This window comes from Carcharodon carcharias, chromosome 3 (genome assembly GCF_017639515.1).
Source record: "Carcharodon carcharias isolate sCarCar2 chromosome 3, sCarCar2.pri, whole genome shotgun sequence".
In the NCBI taxonomy this organism is placed as follows: Eukaryota; Metazoa; Chordata; class Chondrichthyes; order Lamniformes; family Lamnidae; genus Carcharodon; species Carcharodon carcharias.
This window is the reverse complement of record NC_054469.1, coordinates 126,780,206-126,805,106: the sequence shown is the minus strand read 5'-3', so window position 1 is coordinate 126,805,106 and position 24,901 is coordinate 126,780,206. Positions and strand designations below refer to the sequence as shown.

Genomic DNA, 24,901 nt, shown 5'->3' with positions numbered 1-24,901 from the left:
ACCCTCGTGGAATGGATGAGATCATTCATTCTTTATTGGCACTAGGTGGCTGTCCTTTTTGGCAGAACGTTGGCGCTGACCACCTCCCAAGCTGGACTGGTGATGTTATTACCATCCTGCCAGAGCAGGGATAGAGGACATCACGGCGAGTCTCAACTGCATTCAAAAGGTGCTGGAGGGCCGTGTCATTGAATCGGGGGGGCTGCAGTCTTTTGGCCTTTCAGAGCCATGTCTACTTTGTAGCAGTCCTGGGCTGGAAGCACTGAGAGGTGTGCGTGTGACTGCACTTTATATAGGGCACCTGGTATGATGAAGCAGCAAGGTAATGGTGTGGCGGGTGAATGAGACCCTGCCCGCTACCACACTTGGTGCAAATCTGGGACGATACCGCCCCTTATCTTTTTTTGTTATGGCTGTTTATCCTTGGATAATTTTTCACTTTACAAATATAAATTAATTCCTCTGGACAATTTTACTACTGTACATTCTGTGGCAATCACCACCGCTATCAGCTGCTTTATTCTTTAGTTTAAATTAAACAGATTTTCTCCTATAGTGCCATTTTATCTAACCTACTTAAATAGCATGTGGTTGTGTGTCTGTGTTACCCAGCAAGTCCAGCTACAGAATGATGAATGTAGCTTTTGATCTTGCAAAGAATGAAGAGGCCTAATTCAAGCCATCACTGTTAACATTTTAATATGTTTAATTAAAATTTAATAAAATCAAGGGAAAGGACAAGGGCTGAATTCTCTGGTTGGTGAGCGGGGGCAGGGCCCACTCGCTGCTGCGTAAAATGATGTGCGGTGACATCAGGCGGGCGTCCCGATGTCATACATGCGTCATTTAGATTTCCAGTTCGGCGTGCGTGCACCCGACTTGGCTGCGCACCCGCCGAACTGTCGAAGGCTTATTAAGGCCAGTTAAAAACTAACTTAAGCAATTTAATGAGTTGCCCATCCAACCTTAAGGTTGGCGGGCAGGTGAAGAGCCCAGGCGGCCTTCGCATTTTTCATGAAACCTCATCCACGGGCGGGATGAGGTTTCATGAAATGTTTTAAAATTCAATAAAAATTTTTTAAATATTTCTTTGACATGTCCCAGCTCATGTGATGCTGTCACATGAGGGGATATGTTTTAAAAGTTTCTAATTACTGTATTTCAGTTTTTAAATATCAAATTGATCTCCCTGAGGCATCCCCGTGCCTGAGGGAGATTTCTGAGCTCTTTCGCATGCTTCCGAAGGGAACAACTCAGAGAATCCCCCCGCCTGCACACGTAAAGTGGAGGCATGGCCCCAATCAGGGGCACTGATTGGGTTCACGCCCACCTGCCCCCACACAGCCCCCCCAACGGGGGGAAATTTCTGGCCTATGAAATACTGTATTTGGTCATAGAAGACAGAGGGTAGCAGTGGAAGGGTGCTTTTCTGAATGGAGAGCTGTGACTAGTAGAGTTCTGCAGGGATCAGTTAGGGGACCTCTGCTGTTTGTGGTATACATAAATGATTTGGAGGAAAACGTAACTGAGCTAATTAGTAAGTTTGCAGACGACACTATGGTTGGAGGAGTTGCAGATAGTGAAGAGGATTGTCAAAGGACACAACGGGATATAGATCGGTTGGAGACTTGAGCGGAGAAATGGCAGATGGAGTTTAATCCGGACAAATGCGACGTAATGCATTTTGGAAGGTCTAATACAGGCAGGAATTATACAGTTGAACCATTAAGTGCATTGACGGGCAGAGGGATCTGGGTGTACAGGTCCACAAGTCACTGAAAGTGGCAACGCAGGTGGATAAGGTAGTCAGGAAGGCATATGGCATGCTTGCCTTTGTTGGCGGGGTATTGAGTATAAAAGCTGGGAAGTCATGCTGCAGCTGTATCGAACCTTGTTTAGGCCACAATTGGAATATTGTGTGCAATTCTGGTCACCACATTACCAGAAGGATCTGGAGGCGTTGGAGAGGGTGTAGAGGAGGTTTACCAGAATGCTGCCTGGTCTGGAGGTTATTAGCTATGAGGAGAGGTTGGAGAAACTCGGATTGTTCTCATTAGAGCGACGGAGATTGAGGGGCAACTTGATAGAAGTTTACAAAATTATGAGTGGCATGGACAGAGTAGATAGTCAGAAGCTTTTTCCCAGGGTGGAAGAGTCAATTACTAGGGGACATAGATTTAAGGTGAGAGGAGAAAGCTATAGAGGAGATGTGCGGGGCAAGTTTTTTACGCAGAGGGTAGTAAGTGTCTGGAATTCACTGCCAGAGGAGGTGGTAGAAGCAGGTAGGATAGTGGTGTTAAGAGGCAGCTTGACAAATACATGAATAGGATGGGAATAGAGGGATACGGACCCTGGAAATGCAAAATGTTTTAGTTGATGGGCAATATGATCGGCGCGGGCTTGGAAGGCTGAAGGGCCTGTTCCTGTGCTGTTCTTCTCTTTGTTCTTTGTTCCTTGTATTTCTTCAGCTTAGAGTTTAACTTATTATGTAAGCCAGCTGTTGCGAGTGATAAAAAAGTCAAGAAGTTAGTCTTTAATAGGGTCTAGGCTAATGTTAATAAAAGTTAAAGAGGGCAAAGTTCATGTGCACAGTACCAAGGTACATATGCATGAGATCATTAGGGATACAATGCAAGAACTGCAGAATCATTTCACCTATGTACGTCTGTGTATTTACGAGGTTTAGTGGTGCAGTGGGTAGCATTCCTATCTCTGACTCAGAAGCTCTAGATTCAAGTTCCACCCAAAGGCCTGATGGTTAAAGAAGGTGTGTTCATAATGCGGCCAAATTGACTGATTATCAACCTGTGAATATCCCAACAGATGCCAATGACAGACAGTAAGATCAAGAAAGATTTCTGATCAGCCATGTGATGGAAAGAAACATGGAACTACTACCGTCACTACCCACCGCTCCAGATTAGAACATGCATGTAAAAGTACATGTTGCCACAGCAACTCAGACTTCCTGAGTGATCTGTAACACACCAATACTCCCATGTTTCTAGCATTTTTGTTTAAAGAGAAAGAGCATCCTAAAAATCAAAATACAAGCAAGACCATGTGATTCTGTGCATCAGTTTCATAAAGGTGCCTCTTCAAGGACTATTTAAAATTGAAGGCCTGCAAACCATCATCGAAGAAAGAGCTTTGAAAAAATTTGTGGTTGCTTTAAAAGAAACAAATACCAATAAATTTTCACTTCCTTTTTGAGGAATCCTGATAGCCATCTGAACAATCGGTAACCCCCAATATCAGTGTTCCGGTGTGGCAGTTATGCTTTGCAGGTATGATTGTGTTTAATTGAGAAATAAAACGAAGGGCCAAGATGTTCAGGAAACCACCAAGAATGAGAAAGGCAAAAGAAAAGATAAGACAAATCAGGAATTAGGGAGCCAAGCTTTGATTTTAAAAGCCTGAGGATCTCTGGAAAAAGGAAAGACTTGGGGAAGCCAATAGCTGCACAGTTTTGAGATCCCAGAGAAGACAAGTTAGAGTAGAATTTCAACAGAATGCTCATATTGGGAGAAGGAATGACAGGTGCAATTGGAGCTCAGGAGGCAAGAGATAGAAAAAATTAGAGCAGTGCTTCCCAAACTATTTTCCAGTACAATCCTGTTTTAAGACTTGAGAATTAACATGACATTCATGTGAACGTATGAAATAGGAGCAGAAGTAGACCATTCGGCCCCTTGAGCCTGCTCCGCCATTCAATAAGATCATGGCTGATCTGTTTGTGTTTTGAATTCCACATTCCCATCTACCCCCGATAATCTTTGATTCCCTTGCCTAACAAGAATCTATCTTCCTCTGCCTTAAAAAATATTCATTGACCCCCACCTCCATTGCCTTTGCAGGCAAAGAGTTCCAAAGTCGCGCAACCCTCTGAGAGAAAAAAATTCTCCTCATCTCTGTCCTATAAGGGCGACCCCTAATTTTAAAACAGTGCCCCCTAGTTTTGGACTCACCCACCAGAGGAGATGTCTTTTCCATGTCCACCTGTCAATACCATTCAGGATCTTATACACTTCAATGAAGTTACCCCTCACTCTTCTAAACTCCAGTGGAAACAAGCCCAGTCTGTCTAACCTTTCCTCATAAGACAACCTGCTCATTACAGGTATCAAGTATCAATCTAGTAAACCTTCTTTGAACCGCCTCCAATGCATTTACATCCTTCCTTAAATAAGGAGACCAAAACTACACACAATATGTGGTCTCACTAATGCCCTGAATAACTGAAGCATAACATCCTTACTTTTACATTCAATTCCTCTTGTAATAAAAGATAGCATTCCATTAGCCTTCTTAATTACTGCTGTTCCTGCATGCTAACTTTTTGTGACTCATGTACTAGAACACCGAGATCCCTCTGCACCTCGGAATTCTGCAGCCATGCCCCATTTAAGTAATATTCTGCTTTTTTATTCTTCCTGCCAAGGTGAACAACTTCACATTTTCCTACATTATACTCTATCTGCCAGATTTTTGTCTGCTTACTCAACCTATCCATATCCATCTGCAGTCCTCTTATGCCCTCTTCACAACATACTTTCCTACCTATCTTTGTGTCATCTACAAATTTTGCTACCATGCCTTCACTCCTCCCATCCAAGTCATTGACATAAATTGTAAAATGTTGTGGCCCCAGCACAGTGCGGGTCTACACTGCCAATCACAAAAAGAACCTTTTTATGCATACTTTCTGTTTTCTGTCAGCCAGCCAATCTTCTATCCATGTTACCCCCACACCATGAGTTTTTATTTTCCGCAATAATCTTTGATGTGGCACCTTATCAAATACCGTCTTGGAGTCTTGGAGTCCAAGTATAGTATGTCTACAGGCTCCCCTTTACCCATAGCACATGTTACTCCGTCAAAGAACTCCAATACATTGGTCAAACATGATTTTCCTTCCACAAAACCATGCTGGCTTTTCCTGATTACCTTGAGTATTTCTAAGTGCCCAGCTCCTTAATGATCAATTCTAACACCTTCCCCACGACAGATGTCAAGTTAATTGGCCTATAATTTCCTGATTTCTGCCTCCGTCCCTTCTTGAATAGAGGGGTTATATTTGCTATTTTCCAGACTGATGGAACCTTTCCAGAATCTAGGGAATTTTGGAAAATTAACACCAACGCATCTACCACCTCATTAGCCACCTCTTTTAAGACCCTAGGATGGAGCCCAGATGGACCGAGGGAATTGTTAGCCCACAGATCCATTAGTTTGCTCAGTACTGCTTCCCTAGTGAATGTAAGTTTACCAAGTTCCTCTCTCCCCTCCACCTCTGATTTACAGCTATTACTGGAATGATTTTTGTATCCTCAATAATGAAGACAGAAGCAAAATATTTGTTCATTTCTTCCACCATTTCCTTCTTCTCTACCATTAACTCCACACTGACACTCTCTGGAGGACCGACTTTCTCTTACCTTACTTTCTCTTTTCCTTTTTAAATACCTGTAGAAACTCTTGCGATCCATTTTCACATTTCTAGCTAGCTTCCTCTCATAGTCTAATTTCTTTCTCCTGATTAACCTTTTAGTCATTCTTTGCCACCTTTTATATTCTGACCAATCATGTGGCCTGCCACTCACCTCTGTCCTCAGATGCCAGCAAAAACAAAACAACATAAAGCAGCATAACATATAGTATGTAATTATTAAAGTTCACATATTGCATATCAGCATATCATATAAATGTGAAAATCTGAGTTTTTAAAGTGCTTTGTAAAAATGTTATTATTTTATATACTGATGTAGGTTTCAGCCAAGCTCTCCATATTTCCTGGTGCCAGAGGTTTCAATGAAGCCCCTTTCCCCTGAACACCCCAGACACATTATAAGCAACTCCCCTCCCCCCACCAGACACACATACACACATACACATGCCTCTCTCCCCAATGCCCTCCCTCCCACACACACACCAGTCCCTCTTCCCAAACCCTCCCCATTTACTCACTCAGCAGCCCCACTTCCCAATCCCCTTCTCCTCAATCACTCACTCACTCAACACTCCTCCCAACCCTCTCCCCCCACTCACTCATTCACTCAGCAGCCCTCTTCCCAATCCCACTCCCTCACCACCCCCTCCCACCCCACGCACACACACGCACATGCACATCAGCCCCTCTCCAATTCCCTATTTAGGCCTAGTTGCCATGAAGCGGAGTTGCCATCCTGGGAGTAAGAAGCCTATAAAACACACAGAAAGGAGCAGCAATACAGCAAAGTTTGAAGTTGTCATTCATCTTCCTGGCTCAGGCGCATGACTTCCTGTTTTTCCTGCACTCAGTCGGTGAGTTACACTTGCCGACTGCTGCCTGCACTAAGTCAGCACACAAACGTCCTGGCGCACTTGAAATTGCTGCCAAAAGTGGTTTCTAATGTTAAAGGGTGCTTTGAACTCACCATTGCCCCATGCTATTTGGTGGCATCAGCCTGGTGAATCCAGAACTGTCCCACCAGAGCCTCCAGACTAGGCAGTCTCCTGTCTAGCATTGCATTGCTGCCTCAGAGGAGGAGGAACTTGCAACCCCAAATGTGACCTCTCCGACTCCTTAAGTGTCATGACCCACCGCTTAGGAACCCCTGGTTTAGAGGATCACTGAATATAATAACATCAGTAACATTGAGAAAGAAGAGGACAGAACATTTGAATGTTTAAATTGAGAAATAATGCTGTTGAAAATCCCTGTGTGTTTATGAACTCAGGTTGGAATTTAGGACTGAACCTTGCACCAATTCTACCTCTGCACCCAACCCCGCCACCCAACCTTATCATCATACCCATGCATGCATACACAGGCACAGGCACACACCTCTTTTATTGCTGAATGTATTGATTCTTGTCTGGTTATTGTTCCACCCACGTACATCATGAATGACAAAGGATGAAGTTGTGAGATCTAGGATCCTTCCACTGCATTCCTATTCCAATTACAGGAACTTCAGTGAATTCCTCCCCTCAAAGTAGCTTCAGGTTTGAAGGTCCTGTTCATGCATCGAAGTCCAAGACTCCATCATTATTTTCCAGTGTCATTGGTGCTTATATGATGTCATGATGGGAAGTTCCCAAACCCAAAAACACATCTACATTAAGGAGGCCCAGCCTGTCATATTTTTGTTCCGGTGAGGTGGGGGTGGGATGGAATCATGCCCACCACCTACAAAGGCAGGCCCAAGGCAGCAGCGGAGATGGGCAGATGACAAGGCAGGCAGGCTAGAAGGCTTGTTTCTGTTTATTGGGACATCAGCCCAGTTGTAATCATGACTGTCAGACCTTCAACATGCTCAACATTCCGTGTCCTATATGCAACCCCTTGCCTCCGCCATGTCCCCATGTGTCCCCCATAGCCACCCACCCAACATCCACTACAGAGAGACCTCAGTAGTAGCATTGAAAAGTCTTTGAAATGGGTGTGATAAAAAATTGAACTTCTCACAATCTAATAGAGCTGTCACTCAAACATGCTTCATACTTAAAAAAAACTGGAGCCTTTGAAAAAAGTTAAATCCCCTCAAGTAGAAATTCAGTTGTAAGAATAGACATCTATTCAGAAAACATATCAAAGACAGAGAATCCTTTAACAACCTCTTAAAACTGTAACATTCATTATAGGCTCAGCTGTCAAATTAAACCATTACAGTTCCAGACAGTGGTGCCTAATGAAACTGAAAGACAGATGTTTTATTTTCTGTTTCAAAGAAGTAGCCTGTCAATCAAAGAATTTCAATAGCGAGTGGCTGTTATTTTTGGTTCCCCACTCGAGGTTCTGGTTCTCCATGGTTCACAATTCCTCTGAGGTGCTTCAAACTATGTCTACTAATGGAAAGGCGCCCAACCCCATCAAAATTGCAGGGGATTTGAATTTCCCACCCACCAAAAGAGCTGGCAAGGGCGGCTGTGCTGCTTGTGGGCTAGCTACCTGCACCCTTATTGGAAATGGGAATGGGGGTGGGAATCCAGGAATTTGGTCTCATCTGCCATTTTTCAAGGTGTTCCACCTTGCCCTGACTTGGCAAAAATCTAGGCCATTGGGCTGGATTTTCCTGCGGGCGTGGGACCTTGCTTCAGGACATAATGGGGATCCTCAGTACTGCTGGAGCAGTACTGGCGGTGCAGCCCTCCAGGAAGAGCCCTTCTAAATGGCCAGCTTCACTTTTGTCATTCTGTTAATGATGGTGGACAGGGTCTCAATGCTGCAAGCGCAATCAGAGAGCAGGCACTTTTAAGCCTTGGCAGCCGTACTGGGAAAAGTTGGCACTGCCGAGGCAGATTGGAGATCATGAGGGCAGCTCAACATCGAGATGCCCTTGCTGGCCAACACAGAAGGGCTGCACTGAAGAATCCCAAAGATGGAAAAGACATCAGGACAGAGAGAAAATTCCCTTGCAGACCTATTCACAGACAGGCCTGTGGCCTTTCATCCTTGCCATCATTGGGGGCATGGTCTCTGGGTCTGGTGGTCCCCTGGAATGCCGCTAGGAGACCACTTCCATGGAGCTGGATACCTCTGCAGACTGTGGGGGGCCCACTCTGATGTCAGTAAAATATTGGTGCCAGCTAAAAATGGTCACTAAGTGGGGCATTCATTGGACCAATTGGCTGCCTATCTCCATGGAGCGAACAGCCAACCTAGTTTCAAGCCCATCCTTATGAAAGTCTCCTGGAGGCAGGAATGTGCCAGGAAACGTGTTTGATGCAGCTCACCACTATTTTCCCCTGGCTCTCTCACCTCCAACCCTGTCTGTACAGGACCAGGAAAATCCAGCCCAATGGTGTCCATGTTCAATTTTGGAAACACTTGTTTCTTTCTCTTCTGCATAACTCAAAAACTCAGGTAATAAAAGCAGAAATGCTGGAAATATTCAGCAGGTCTGGCAGCATCTTTGGAGAAAGAAACAGAGTTAACATTTCAGGTCTGTGACCTTTCATCAGAACATGAAAAGTCACAAACCTGAAACAACAACAACTTATATAACACCATTAACCATAAAATGCCCCAAGGTACTTCACAGGAGCATTATAAAACAAAATGTGACACCATGCAACAAATAGTGATGTTAGGTCAGGTGGCCAAAAGCTAGGTCAAAAAGCTGAGCTTCAAAGAACGTCTTGAAGGAGGAAAGTGATGTTGAGAGGTGGAGGGATATAGGGAGCTTATTCCAGAGTTTAGGGCCTAGGCAACTGAAGGCATGATCACTGGTGGCAGAGCGATTAAAATTGGGGATGCTCAAGAGGCTAGAATTAGAGGAGTTCAGATCTTGGCAGTTTGTGGGGCTGGATGAGACTGCAGAGATAGGGAGAGGAAGCAGCTATGGATGGATTTGAAAGCAAGGGTGAGAATTTCAAAATCAAGATTTGGTTTGACTGAGAGCCAATGTAGATCAAGGAACACCGGAGCGTTGGATCTTTGTGCGCGTTAAGTCAAGGGCAGAATTAACTTTACTTCTTTTCTCCAGAGATGCAGCCAGATATATTGAATATTTCCTGCATTTTCTGTTTTTTGTTCAGATTTCCAGCACCTATGATATTTTACCTTAGCTTAGAGAATTCCACATAATCCTTTGTAATAATGCTATTTGACTGGACATAAAATAGTCGACCACTTGGAGGATGAAATGAACAGTCTTGCTTTTGGTATTCCATTAGGAGATTAAGCTGGTATAAGCCATGAATGAAGTTCCCTATCAGAAAAATGAATTAGTGCCTAAAATCGTGAATTTTCATTTTCTGTACTGGAATTTCATATAGCTATCAGAAATGTACCAAGAAATTGCATAGATACAACAGATGTCATTCTGAACTTGTTTTAAAAAAGGAGATTTTTGTTTAATTTGTGTTTATTCTCCATTTTATTAAGAGGCTGAGCCCAATGAATGCTTCACAAGTGTCGCATTTTCAGTAACATGTGTCAGCATTGACAATCCTTTTCCCATGAATCACATTATCTTTTCAGCTTGCTGTTTTTTATGTATATTTCTAATTTGTGGAAAGTAATGCCGTGGGTGTACAGGCAGTGACTGAAAATGTATTAATATAAAAGCAAAAAACTGTGGATGCTGGAAATCCAAAACAAAAATAAAAATACCTGGAAAAACTCAGCAGGTATGACAGCATCTGCAGAGAGGAACACAGTTAATATTTCGAGTCCATATGACTCTTCAACAGAACTAAGGAAAAATAGAAGAGAGGTGAAGAGAGACTGAAAATGTATTTACTGTTTCCAGCTCGTTTGGAACAGAGTAACACTGTTCAACACGAGAGTAACACAATTTATCTTTATTTCTTTTGTGTAGATTACTGGACCGTGGCATTGAGCTGACTGGCTACATTTACATCTGGGAGAATTTTAGACTGTTTGTACTCCCATGGGATTCATCCTGGACATGGTGGCTCGCATTTTTAGGAGTTGACTTTGCTTACTACTGGCTGCATCGAATGTCACATGGTAGGAAAATTTTGAAACAATAGTTTGCTGATAGGCAGTGCTTATATATTATTAAACATTACGACACACTTATGTCTTTACTTTGAGTATTTCAACTTTTAAATTGAGATTCTTTATGTATGATTGTCATGAAGCTATTAACGTATATAGTATTTTGGAAAATATTTTTCATTTAAAACAGAGGTTTAGTTTGCGAGTATGTATTAATTGGATTAAAGGCAGCTAGTCTGGGTGCTTTGATGCACTAGTTTGAAATGTAAACAGAGATAGCGTGCATTCGCATTTTTTGAATAGAGCATTCAAGAAGTGGGGTGAAAACTTGATGCCTTTCTAACAGATACCAAGCAATATGTTTATATTACTAATAAAATTGGTACTATGAAAGGGGTTTCATTGTTAAAAAGTATAGTTGAAAGAGGCTGGTGAGACAATGAGAATTTGAATTCAATCAGTGGTTGTAGGTATAATTTCAGTAGTTTTCAGGTGTGCAGATCAGAGGCAAAATAAGATCAAAAGGCAGCTGCAAGTCTCTAACTGGTCAAACTGGCTCCACAGTGGAAAAAACCTCATTTTGAACGCGTAAGGTGAAAATGCTTTGCCTGGTGTTTGGTTAAGTCTATGGGTTGTTGTTGCTTTAATGGAGATTAGTTTGGGAATTTGTTAAAAGTTATGATAGTAGTCATTTGTAGCCATGTGTATAAATATTTTAACCAGTATAAATTAATAAAATGTTTTGTTTAATTAATGTAAAACCTCGAGAACTAGTGGTCTGATTCCTGAGTTTAGAGTCGCATCTCAAATACAAATTTAAAATTATTGATTATGACAGTTGTTTAAAGTTTCCCTCTGGGATTTTTAAATAACTCCGCTTTATCAACTGCATCGGCCATAACAATGATTGTGTGAAGAATAGTTCTGCTGCAGATATGACAGCAATTTCATGGTACGATAGAATCATTGGGTGCGATTTTCTGGCCCACCCACAGCCAAGATCACCCGGTCCTGCCATAAGTCCAAGGACTTTTGGCTGGACCTCTGAATCTCCCACGAAAAAATCCTGGCTGTAGAGTGTTACAGCTCAGGATGGACCACTTAACCCATCATGTTTTTACTGGTGGTTTCTTGTAAACTCACTCCCCCTCTTTTTGGTAGGTATTGGAAAAGAGAGCCTTAAAATGGAACTGAAGCTATTATTTTTCTACAAGACCTTGCATTTATATAGCACCTTTAACATAGTAAAACATCCACCACTTTTTCACAGCAGCGTTGTCAAAAAAAATTCGACACTCAGTCAAATAAAAAGATATTATTATAGGCAAACAAAAGCTTGGCTATAGAGGTAGGTTTTAAGAAGCTTTGTGAAAGAGGAGAAGAACTAGAGACGCAGAGAGGTTTAAGGAGAGAATTCCAGAGGTTAGGGCTTTGGGAGTTGAAGGCACAGAATAATTAAATTCATGGATGCACAAGGGACCAGAATTGGGGGAGCACAGAGACCTTGGAGCGTTATAGGACTGGAGGAGATTGTAGATGTAGACCAGGGTGAGACTATAGTGGGATTTAAAACCAATGATGAGAATTTTAAAATGTTGCTGGACCAGGAGGCAAATAGATGAAGATCACGTTGAACAAAGCAAATGAAACATCTGTGCATTGTGATACTGAATTGAATAATTTATACATAAACAAAGTATTTTAAAAACCTACATGTATACCTCTACTGTTTCATGGAGTGTTATATGATACTGAGTTCACAATAGCCATTTAAAGGGAAGCTTAATTCACATGCAGTTTTTGGAAGGTTTTAACTTGTTCATTTACAAGTATATGGCACAGTGAGAATTATGATGCCTTCAAGAATGTATCCAGTTTAAATGCATAAGAAATTCTGTATTTTACCTTTTAAAATTAATTTGACCTAAGCACTGAAAAGCTTGAAGTGGATGCCATGGATGTATTTGATTGATCGGAGTTCCAAATCCAGCTTTCTGATTGGATGAGGGAACTCATTTGACCTGTGGTATATTGGCTGCATGCATATTTACTGGATTGTCTACATCTGCATAGTCTAATGGAGCTCACTCTTGAAATTCTTGCCTATTGCTGGATCGGAAATCCCATGTTGCAGCAAGGTGTAAAGTAGTGAGACAGCTTAATGGGGGCAATTGTCACAGTTTTTAGCACAATACTTGTCTATTTGAAAGCTACAAATTGTTCGGCATTACACGAAACAGCCTGTTGATTGAGCACTTCAGGGCTTCCAGGCAAGTTGCTTAAGAAGAATGGCAGCGATACCCTGAGTGACATCTCTCAAACTAGGAGGCAATGATGAAGTTATTAAACTTTATCAGGTCAGTCAAGAAAAGCACATGCAGAAATATGTACACCAAGCTTTGTGCAATAACTCTGTAGGAGGGGTAGCCCCGCAAATCATGGGACAAGATGGCCATAGAGAATGGGTAGACATGGGGCAGCAGAAGGTTGGGCTCCAGGAGTTCTGCAAATTTCTCCTGCCCTTTTTGTCTTACACCTGAATTTTTGCACATACGGAGAGGCTTCTTGTCTTAGCAAAAATTACTACAGAGGCATGAATCTACAAGTCCTGCCCCCAAACCTGGCCCCTGCCATTTTTGTGGGGAAGGGGAATGGGGACGGGTTCTAGATAGCCCATGTGTAGTTAATAGAGTCAACTCTACATGTTAAAGTGCAGCTGCCTCAGTCTGATCTGATGTTTGCTTGTGGGGTGTCAAAAACATGACTTGTGCTCTTTAGATCTGGTAGGAGAAGGTCTAAACTTGCCAGACTTCTTTGGAGAAGTAGTGTACCCTTTTGGAGAGGTAGGGTACCTTTTTGGATATGGTCCCAGGGTACCTTTGGGTGAGGTCAGGTGCCCTTTGGGAGAGGTCAAGTGCCTTTTGGTTCTTAAAATTAGGCATGAAGGTGCATAAAAAGTGCATAAACTCACTAGAACTGTCAAGATCATTGGAACTGACAAGATAGCTGTCAAGAGAATTGCCAAAGGAGCTTTAAAGAGAACTGTCAAAAGAGCAGTCAAGTGAACTGTCAAAGCAGTCTGTCAACAGGAGCTGTCAAGGAATTTAAATCTCCTGCCCTTTAAATATTTGGAAAAAGAACTGTAGTGTTAAAAAAAATCAGTGCTTGCTATTTTACTGTCTGATGACATAAGCCTGGGGGCTACCATTATAGAATTAGTGTTGCATGACTGAATTCACAACCCGTCATTATCATATTGGGGTGTTTGTCAGTTCACAGTATGATTGACGGCTCCAAATACTTATAAAGTTTTTGAAGTGGGACTATGAATACAAATACTTGTTTTTTTAAGAGATTAAAGGAAATTAAATGTGGTGAATGGGTTTTTATCAATGAGAGAATTTTTTTTAAACTATGAATTCACCAATAGACAATTAACTTTATCTAATCTCAGCATGGGTCCTGAGGTCTGTCCATGGTGGATACTGGGTGAGTTGGCTTGGAGGATGTATGGGTAAAGGGTGGTGATAGGGGGCATGGGTTGGCATGAGTTGGCACAAATTTGACATGGGGTCCATAAAGGGCTGTGGAAAGTGGGGTGCACGGGTTGGCATGGGGAGTATGATGGTCCATGAGGGGTGGGTAGCGCAGCATAGGTTGGCATGGAGAGGATGAGGGGCCATGGCAACTGGGTGTGGGGCATGAGGTGGACATGGATGGGACATGGGCATGGGAGTATGTGGAAGGATGAGGGGATGTGAGGGCTGGAGGGCTATTTTATGGTTTCGACAAAATGCCAGAAGACTGGAACTGGACTTTTGCCCAGCCCACAATTGCACTCAGCAGCCGCTCTACATTTTCAGGGGCAGTGGCCATAGCTTCCACTTTCACTCCCTCCTGCGCACCATTCCCCCTCCACCCCTCACCACTCCGCAATGAAATTTCAAGCTTCTAGGGCACTTTTTCCCGAGTTGTGTTTGCGGAGCTAGGAATTCTCTCAACTCTGTATTCTTGACTCCAGAGTGAAAATTGAGGCCTTAGCCTCCCTTCTGGTGATAAACTGCACACTGAATCCCTTTAAACTATGTCATTCCCCCAAGAGAAGCTGTACACATGACAGTCACATAAGGGCACCATGGTAGCATAGTTTAATCATAAACTCCTCTACTTGTGTAAGAAATAGCTAAACCTGGCTCCCAAATGACAGCGGGTCCTAGCTCTAGCACTTTGCACCATACCTTGTCACTCTTTTATTTCTCTTCCCCAAGCACAGCTTAAATACTGGATGGAGATTTTGATAGTGACAGGGAGTGTGTTTGGTGATCCACAGAGCACACGTGAATATGATCAGCTGGAAATGGCAGAGAAGGACCAAATGCCTACTGGCCATGGGCCAACTTATGAGTGTCCTCAGTTCTGATTCCAGGACTCCATGGGACCTGTTTTCAAGTGGATACTTTTTGATCACTATGCAATGATACAATGATTGAGGACCTTGGGCCAAGGCAACTTGCTGGGGATGGTTGCTCACATGGAACAGGACATTGTCACAACGTTGTATAGCACCATATAATGTTTGGGAACTTCTGGGATATTGGCAGTCGATCAAAAGAGGCTTTTTTTCTGCATATAACAGCCAACCATATCATGTATTCCTGCCATTCTATTAGCACCTAGATGAATGAGCAGACCAGGTTTAAGAATGTATACATCACACAACATCCCCATAGGAAAGCCCCATGGAATGAAATATTAGTCATTCACAAAGATTTGCAAGCATATTTCAACAAGTAGTAGGATTGTGATGTTTGTGAGTTACCTGCAAGATTTAAGGCATTTTGTTGGAACACATGAAAATTGTTAGGATTGTAATAAAGTGGCCATATTTCAAAGTTAAGGGAAAGTCTGCAGCTTGGGAGCTTGCCAAATGGCACAGGAAATGTAGCAGCCAACTTGCATACAGCAAGGTATCATAAATGACAATGTGAGTGTAGTGTTCAATTGTTCAGTTCTTCTTTGGTTGATTATGTTAGTTTGGTAACTGATCTATGATCACTGCTTGATCTATTAAGCCTGGGTGTTGACTCAGAGCTAAAGTAATCAAACACCACAGAAAAACCTGGACACTGAGTTGAATAAGTATGGTGTAGACATTTTGTGAGTTCAGAGGTATTTTAAAGCACTGTAAATAAAACTAGTCCTACACTTAGAAACTAGTATCATCTCATTTCTCTGTGACATATAAAATGCACAACAAACCAGCAAATACACAACAATGAGAATGGCTGGATAATCTATTTTTGTTTGTGACGATTGAGGGATAAATATCGGCCTGGAGAGTGGAGAGAACTAATCTGCTCTTCTTCAAAATAGTGAAATGGAATCTTTTATGCCCACCTGAGAGGGAAGACATCTCATTAGAAAGACAGCACTACCAAAATTCCACTTCACTTGAATGCCAGTCTTGATTTTTGTTCTTGAATTCCAGGAGTATGAATTTAACACAAAGATTCAGAGGTGACAGTGCTTTGACTGAGGCATAGTCGATATATAAATAAACTTGTGTAGTAATATTCAGCTTGAGCAATATGATCTTTTAGGTCGTTGTTCTTCACTGATTTGGAGAAAGCTGGAGAACACAGATTGTATTATTTCCAGTGCCTACTCAATGGTGGAAAGACACACTCCTTGTCTTGTGAGGAATTATTTCAGATAATAGAAGTGTGACTTCAAATTTTAATTGCTGATAAATTACAGGATATTTGTATGATAGCATAGTAGCTTTGTTTTATTATGTAAATGGTGTCCCGGGAATTTAAATTTAGTTCGTTAGTAAATCTGGAATAAAAAAATAATGATGGAAATGGTGACTATGAAGCTACTGGATTGTCGCAAAACACAATCTGATGCATGGATGTCCTTTCCTTAAGAGAAGGAAGTCTGGTGCCCTGACCCAATCTGACCTACATGTGACACCAGATCCACTGCAATGTGATTGATCCTTAACTGCGCTATGAAATGGACTGGCAAGGCACTCAGTTGTATATAACTGCTACAACAGAGCATGAGAAATTCATTGGACTGACCACCTGGCATCAACCTAAGCATTGGAAATGACACCTGCCCAGTTGTTCCTGTAACATCCTCCTCACTAGCATCTGGGGACTTCTGCTAAAATTGGAAAGTTGTCCCACAGACAAGGTGAGCAACAGTCTGACATAGTCATACTCACTGAACAAGACCTTTTAGTCAATGTCCCAGACCCCTCCAGCACCATTCATGGGTATGTATTATCCCACTGGAGGTGGTGGTATGATGATATACAGTTGGTTTGTGAGGGGACTGTGGGAGTTGGTGGGGGCAGCCCTGGGCAACATCAGCATTGATTCTGTGCACCATGATGTCTCATGACATCAGTTCAAACACAGACGAGGAAGCCTCCTACTGATTACCACTGAGCTCTCTCTCAGCTGATAAATCAGTCCTCCACCATGTTGATCACCAATTGGAATAAGCATTGAGGGTGTAAAGGGCACACAATGTACTATGTGTAGTGAACTTCAACATCCATCACCAAAAATGGCTCACTAACACCACTGCCTGACAGGTCAGGTCCTGAAGGGCATATCTGCTAGAATAGGCCTGCAGCAGGTGGTGAGAGAACCAACACAAGGCTAAAACCTACTCTACCTCGTCCTCACCAATATACCTTTCTCAGATGCATCTATCTATAAGGGTATTGGTAAGAGCACAGTCCTTGATGGAGAAAAAGTCCTGCCTTTACACTGAGGATGTCTTCCATTGTGTTGTATGGCACTACCACTGTGCAAAAAGGAATTGATTCAGAACAGATCTAGCAGCTCAAAACTGGGCATTGATAAAGCACTCTAGGTCATCATCAGCAGCAGATCTGTATTCCACCATAATCTGCAGCCTCATAGCCCGACATATCCTTCACTCTACTATTACCATTAAGCCAGGGGATCAACCCTGGTTCAATGAGGAGTGTAGGAGAAAATGTCAGGAGAAGCACGAGGTGTGCCTAAAACGAGATGCCAATTTGGTGAAGCTATAACACATTCTTGCTAAATAGTGAAAACAGCATGCTATAGACAAGAGTTAAGCGACCCTACAACCAACAATCAAAGCTCTGTAGCCCTATAACATCCAGCCATGAATGGTGGTGGACAATTAAACAGTTAATGAGAGGAGGAACCTCTATGAACATTTTCATCCTCAATGATTGGAGAGCCCCTCAGTAATGTAGAAAAGCATTTGCAACTATCCTCAGCTAGAAGCTATCCTTCAGTCAATTCAATTCACTGCATATGATATCAAGAAACAGCTGAGCGCACTATATACAACAAAGGCTATGGGCCCCAATAAGCTCCTGGCAATGGGCCCTAACAACATCCTGGCTTTGGTGATGGAGACTTGTGCTGTAGAACTAATCGCACCTCCAGCCAAGCTGTCCCTGTACAACTACAACACCAACATCTACCTGACCAAATGGAAAATTGCTCAGGTTTATCCTCTCCAAAAAAGGTAAATTATTGCTCCATAAGTCTACTCGCAATCAACAGCAAAGTGATGCAAGGTACCATTGACAGTGCTATCAAGAGGCACTTATTCATCAATAACCTGCTCACCGATGTTCAGTTTGAGTTCTGCCAGGATCACTTGGCTCAAGACCCCATTAGAGACACAAACATTGTCAAAAGAGATGAATTCCAGAGATGAGGTGAGAGTGACTGCCCTTGATATCAAGGCAGAAATTGACTGTGGCATCAAGAAGCCCTTTTAAAATTGAAATTAATGGGAATTGGGAAAAACTCCCCACTAACTGGAGTCATGCCTGGCACAAGGGAAAACTGAGCAGAAAGGAAGATTGTTGTAGTTGTTGGAAGCCAAATATGCCAGGCCTAGGACATTTCTACAGGAGTTCTTCAGGGCGGTCTCCTAGACCAGTGGTTCTCAAGGTGTTGCCCACGAAGCAGTGGTGGTCTGTAAGGGTCCTGTAGCTGATCTGCACGCTGGTCCAAAATACAGTTCCCTGATGCACAACACCATGGCTGAGGCCATAAGAGAGAAAAGGCCAGAACTCTAGCTATGGCTTGCATAATGTCACACAACCAGACTCCTCTGTGCATGCACGAGTTGTCCAAATTGCAAGCAACGGAACAATACAGTTTTATAAGCATGATTTTTATATTACTGTTCATTGTGTTTAATTAATATAGATAGATGTAAGATAAGCATTTGTTTCCAGAATAAAATTATTGTGAATATTTTGTCACATATTAGAATGATTCATATAAACATGTTCTCTTGTCATACTATTTATAATATGAAAAGGTCTATACTTTTTTCTTTGGCATGAATTAATTTACTTAAATACAAACTTGCGAATTAGGAGCAGGAGTAGGCCTCTCGGCCCCTCAAACCTGCTCCACCATTCAATAAGATCATGGCTGATCTGATTTTAACCTTATATTCCTGCCTACCGCTGATAACCTTTTACCCCCTGCTTATCAAGAATCTACCTACCTCTGCCTTAAAGATATTCAAGGACTCTGCCTCAACCACCTTTTGAGGAAGAGAATTCCAAAGTCTCACAACCCTCTGAGAGAAAAAAAATCCCCATCTCTGTCCTAAATGGGCGACTCTTAATTTTGAAACAGTGACACAGAGTTCTAGATTCTCCCAGAAGAAGAAATATCCTTTCCACATTCACCTGCTTATGATAGTTAATTAAAAATGCACATAAATCTATTACGTTTATTGGTGAAAAAGCAGCAAAGCGGTTAGAGTAGGACAGGCAGACGGGGTCTTTTGCCTTACTTAAGTGGTCCATGGACGAAAAAGTTTGAGAAGCACTGCTGTAAGGATGTGGAGTGAACCACTGTCTTAGACCCAACCATCTTCAGCTCCTACATCAATGACCTTCCCTCCATCATAAGGTCAGGACTGGGGATGTTTGCTGATGATTGCACAATGTTCAATTCCATTTGCAACTTTCCTGGTAATGAAGCAGTCATACTTGCAAGCAGCGAGACCTGGGCAACACTCAAGCTTTGTCTGATAAGTGGCAAATGCCCAGCAATGGCTTCCCCAACAAGAAGATTCGAACCACTTCTCCTTGACATTCAATAGCATTACCATCACGAAATCTGCCACCATCAACATCCCGCAGGTTACTGTTGACCAGAAACTTGACTGGATCGGCCACGTTTTCTGTGGCCACAACTCAGAGGCTTGGGTATTCTTCAAAGCCATTCCAGCAACCACAACGCATAGGTCAAGAATGTCCACTTGCCTTGCCCGACCGCTCAAGAAGTTTGACACCATCCAGAACAAAGCAGCCTGCTTGATTGACACCCCATCCACCATCTTAAACATTTATTCTCTCATCACCAGCACACTATGGCTGCAGTGTGTATTATCTGTGAAATGCAATGCAACAACTTGTCAAGGCTTCTTGGATAGCACCTTTAAAACCTGTGATTTCTGCCATCTTAGAAGGACAAGGGCAGCAGGCATCAAGGGAACACAACCACCTGCAAATTCCACTCCAAGATGCATGCTATCCTGGCTTGGAAATATATTGTTGTTTCTTCACTTTCTTTGAATCAAACTCCTGGGGCTGATTTTTTCTCTCATTGGGTGGGCATGCGCCCCACCTGAACAAGAGTAAAATAGTGCGTGATGATGTCAGGCGAGCATCCCGACGTCATCGGGCACTCTTGCAATATTTCATTCATTAGGCACGTGCAAGAGGTGGCAGCGCACGTGCCGACAATTAAGTGGCCTGTTAAGATCTTTAATTAATGAATTGACACGCATTTTTCACTGCCCACCCAACCAATTGGTTGGCGGGCGGGCGAAAAGGCCAAGTGACCTTTGCATTTTCTGGCGAAACCTCAAGGGAACACAACCACCTGCAAATTCCACTCCAAGTTGCATGCTATCCTGGCTTGGAAATATATTGTTGTTTCTTCACTTTCTTTGAATCAAACTCCTGGGGCTGATTTTTTCTCTCATTGGGTGGGCATGCGCCCCACCTGACATGTGTGGGACATGTTTTCATGATTTTTAATATCTTTATTTTTATTGTTAAAAATCTTCAGCTCTCTAAGGCAGCTCTGTGTCTCAGGGAGCTTTAACTACATGCGCCCCTGCGCATGTGCATACTTCTGCGCTTGCGCTCCTCCTGCTCCCACCCCGGCAGCGCCAGAGTGCACATTTGACGCTGGCTGGCTGCTAATTGGCCAGCCACCGTGAAACAGATGTCGGGGCCCGATCACGGTCGGGGGTTGGCTTCATGACCGTTCCCGGGTCCGCCCGCCGCAGCCGCCGACAAGGGCTACTTATATAAGTGCACTACAGCTGTGCCTATGGACCGTAACAGTTCAAAAAAACGACGAACCACCACCTTCTCGAGCGAAATTAGGGTGCGCAAGAAATACTGGCCTTGCAATGACCCACATGTCATGAAGAAAAAGTGTAATTAGTTTGTGGAAATTTTTTTGTCAATTTATGAACAATTTTATTGATTTTCAAATATATGGGTGAACACTATCACTGGTTCATGAAATTCTTGGCGCTTGAGCTGAGCCTGAATAATAGGTTTTGGGAAGAAGCATGAATTGTAACAGTTTTAATCACATCACTTTTCATAGCAATATTGTGAGACAAAAGATTCCTGAATTGTTTAGTTATTCCCTCACCCAAACCAAAAAGGTTCCTGTACATTTCATTGGAAAATCAGTGACCCATTAATGTAATAACTTATGGTTGTGTGAGCTGAGCATTAATATTGCCCATCCCTCTGTTATACTAAGCAGCATTGCCAGTGAGGTTTGCAGTGAAAAAATAAGGATTGATCAGATCAATTTGCCTCACATAATGCAATAAAATATTACCCGCTGTCTTTTTCAGTATTTATGCAATACACTAAATCATGTCTTAATAATTTTCCCTTCATTCATCAACTTTCTGCTGCCAAAATGAAATTTGATGTGCATTCATTAAACTTTGGACAAGGCTACAGCAAATCTGGACTCCTGGCAAGTCTTTAAGTTTGTATTGTCCAAGGAAAATCTGAATGATTGGCAAATAAGCAAACTTTCTCAGCCAAGCTTCCAACAGAGCATCACAAACGCATATAGCATCCTGTTCAGCATAATCTCCTTTAAACCTATATGCATGGCATGCAGAATAACTGACTGACACCACCAAACCAGACTATCTGTTCATTTATTCCATATACTGTTTGTGGGAACTTGCTGTTTGCAAATTGGCTGCTCAATTTATCTATATAACAGTCATGTCTAAATGCTTTGGGACATGGTGAGAATTTGAAAGATAATATATAACTGCACGTTATTGTACTATTTTTAACCATATCGATTTTATTTAGCCATCTAACAGGAAAACAGGCTCATCTCAAGTATATTTTATTTTCTTATACATGAAGGTATTGGATAGCATGTTTGTAAAACATGAATACGTTGTACTGGAGAGCATCAAACTGAATAAATATATGAGCACGCCAAATTTTGTTTTTTTTTCCATTTAAATTCAGTTAAAATGCATTTAATGCCGAACAATTCTGGATGGGATAAGTTCTAATTTAATTTTATATTATATCTGCATTTTATATATGTATAGAAAAATTTCCCGTGGAATAGGCATTAAATTCTTCATAAGGGAATAGAAGCATAAATATCAGTCAAATAAAACTCAAATCTGTAACTAAAATACAGAAAATTTGTGATGGAACTCCTGAGGAAATTTGCTTTTCCCAAAGGGCTAAATCTTACCTACGTCGGGCAGGAGCAGGCGCGGAGCCAATCGCCGCCCGTGATCAGCTGCGCGTCACCACTTTATGTGGGCGGGCCAATTAAGGACCAGCCAGTGTAATTCCGCGTTCCGTAGTGCTCAGCGCTACCTGTGCAGGCGGGGGGAGGAGGGAGAGTCGGGGCCTGCGTTCTTTTGCGTACGCGCGCAAAAGAGCACAACAATCTCCCTGAGGCAGCTCTGTGCCTCAGGGAGATTAAATTGATAGTAAAGCTTTTTAATAAAGGAGGAAAAAAATTCTTTAAACATGTCCCATTATGTGACAGTGTCACAGAGCTGGGGCATGTTTGTGAATTTAGCAAAATTTAATTAATTATTTCATAAAACCTTCAAGAAACCTTATCCCGCAAATGGATGAGGTTTCCTAAAAAACGCGAAAGCCGCTTGGGCTCTTTGACTGCCCACTGACCTTAAAGTTGGATGGGCAGTGTTGTTAACAACTTTAATTGGCTGTTGACAGTTTGGCGGTTGCACAGCTGCCTCTGGCGCCCGCCGAACGCAATATCTAAATGATGCGCTATGATGTTGGGACTTATGCCCGATGCCATCGCGCGTCATTTTGCGTGTTGACGTGTCAAGCTTGCCCCTGCACGCCAATGGCAATATTCTGCCCATAATCTCTTAACTCTACAGTTTTTTGCTCGTTGGTCCCAAGCTGTGCCCTTAGTTAGTTCCCTCCCCATTACTGCTCCAGAGAAAGAGCAAAGATTTTACAAAACTGACAATGTCTGAAAGAAGCAACCTCAAAACCCAAAAACTTACTGATCATGATTTTTTTTTGTTGCAGTGCAATGCTTATATTTAAAAAGAACATTTAAAATCTATTTAATATTCTAAATTATATTTCTGAAAATTTGTGTATATTTTACAAGTTTTAGACTTACTGGCTAGTTGATTTCTTGTGATGCTGTTTCGGATGGCCTAGGGTATAGATCATTGGTCAGATCTTTTGCGTAACGCTATTGTAAAATGTTGAATGGTGCATTAGAGGGTTGGGGAACAAAGCAGAGTGGGGAAGGGCCCCAGTAGGAGCACAGCTTGGGCAATGGGGAAGAGTGTTGAGTGTAGAAGGGTGAAGGAACACAGACAATGATATGTACGAGCATATGAAATATGGGCAGAGGTAGGGCATTCAGCCCATCGAGCCTCCTCTGCCATTCAATAAGATCATGGTTGATCTGTTTGTGCTTTGAAGTACACATTCCCATCAAACCCCGATAAACTTTGATTCCCTTACCTAACAAGAACCTATCTATCTCTGTCTTAAAATTATTCAATGACCCCACTTCCACCATCTTCAGAGGCAGAGAGGACCAAATTCACACAACCCTCTGAGAGAAAAAAATTCTTCTCATCTCTATCCTAAAAGGGCAACTTCTAATTTTAAAACAGTGCCCCCTAGTTCTGAACTCATCCACCAGAGGAAACATCTTTTCTATGTCTACCTTGTCAATAACATATATACTTCAATCAAGCCACCCCTCACTTTTCTAAACTCTAGTGGAAACAAGCCCAGTCTGTCTAACCTTTCCTGATAAGACAGCCCACTCATCCCAGACATCAAGGATGGCATTCCATTATCTTTCTTAATTTCTTGCTGTATCCGCATACTAACTTTTTGTGACATACTAGAAAATCTAGATCCTTTTGCATCTCAGAATTCTGCAGCCGTTTTCCATTTAAGTAATACTCTGCATTTTTATTCTTCCTGCCTAAGTGAAAAACTTCACATTTTCCTCCATCTGCCAGATTTTTGCCCACCCACTCAACCGATCGAGATCCGCCTGCAACCTCCTTGTGTCCTCTTCAGAACATACTTTCCTACCTATCTTTGTGTCATCTGCAAATTTAGCTACCATGCCTGCACTCCCCTCATCTAAGTCATTGGTGTAAATTGTAAGAAGTTGAGGCCCCAGCACATACCCCTGTGGGACTCCACTCATCACATCCTGCCAATCAGAAAAGACCCATTTATGCATACTCTCTGCTTTCTGTCAGCCAGCCAATCTTCTATCCATACTAATATGTTAGCCCCTACACCATGAGTTTTATTTTCTGCAATAATCTTTGATGTGGCACTTTATCAAATGCCTTCTTGAAATCCAAGTTCACTAGGTCTACAGGCTCTCCTTTGTCCACAGTGCATGTTACTCCTTCAAAGAACTCCAATAAATTGGTTAAACAATTAAGGGTGAAACGGAGCAGGTGTTCCCCTTAATTGAAGAGTCAGTCATGAGGGAACACAAATACAAGGTGAGGGGCAGGAGGTTTAGGGGGGATGTGAGGAAAAACCTTTTTACCCAGAGGGTGGTGACGGTCTGGAATGCACTGCCTGGGAGGGTGGTGGAGGCAGGTTGCCTCACATCCTTTAAAAAGTACCTGGATGAGCACTTGGCACATCATAACATTCAAGGCTATGGGCCAAGTGCTGGTAAATGGGATTAGGTAGGTAGGCCAGGTGTTTCTCATATGTCGGTGCAGACTTGATGGGCCAAAGGGCTCATCTGCCCTGCGTGATTCTGTGATTTCCCTCTCAAAAAATCATGCTTACCCTTCCCAAATACCCTGTGTTTCCCTAAGTATCCAGCTATA

At 42.4% G+C, this 24,901-nt stretch overlaps 1 protein-coding gene across 2 annotated transcripts in view; it reads left to right on the top strand.

Moving 5' to 3' along the window:
- agmo (alkylglycerol monooxygenase) overlaps positions 1–24,901 on the top strand; it is a 487,986-nt gene that overhangs the window by 107,241 nt on the left and 355,844 nt on the right. For both annotated transcript variants that reach the window (XM_041183159.1, XM_041183160.1), the window contains exon 3: positions 10,308–10,459. In XM_041183159.1, coding sequence (XP_041039093.1) covers positions 10,308–10,459 — 152 coding nt within the window. The remainder of the gene's footprint in view (positions 1–10,307; positions 10,460–24,901) is intronic.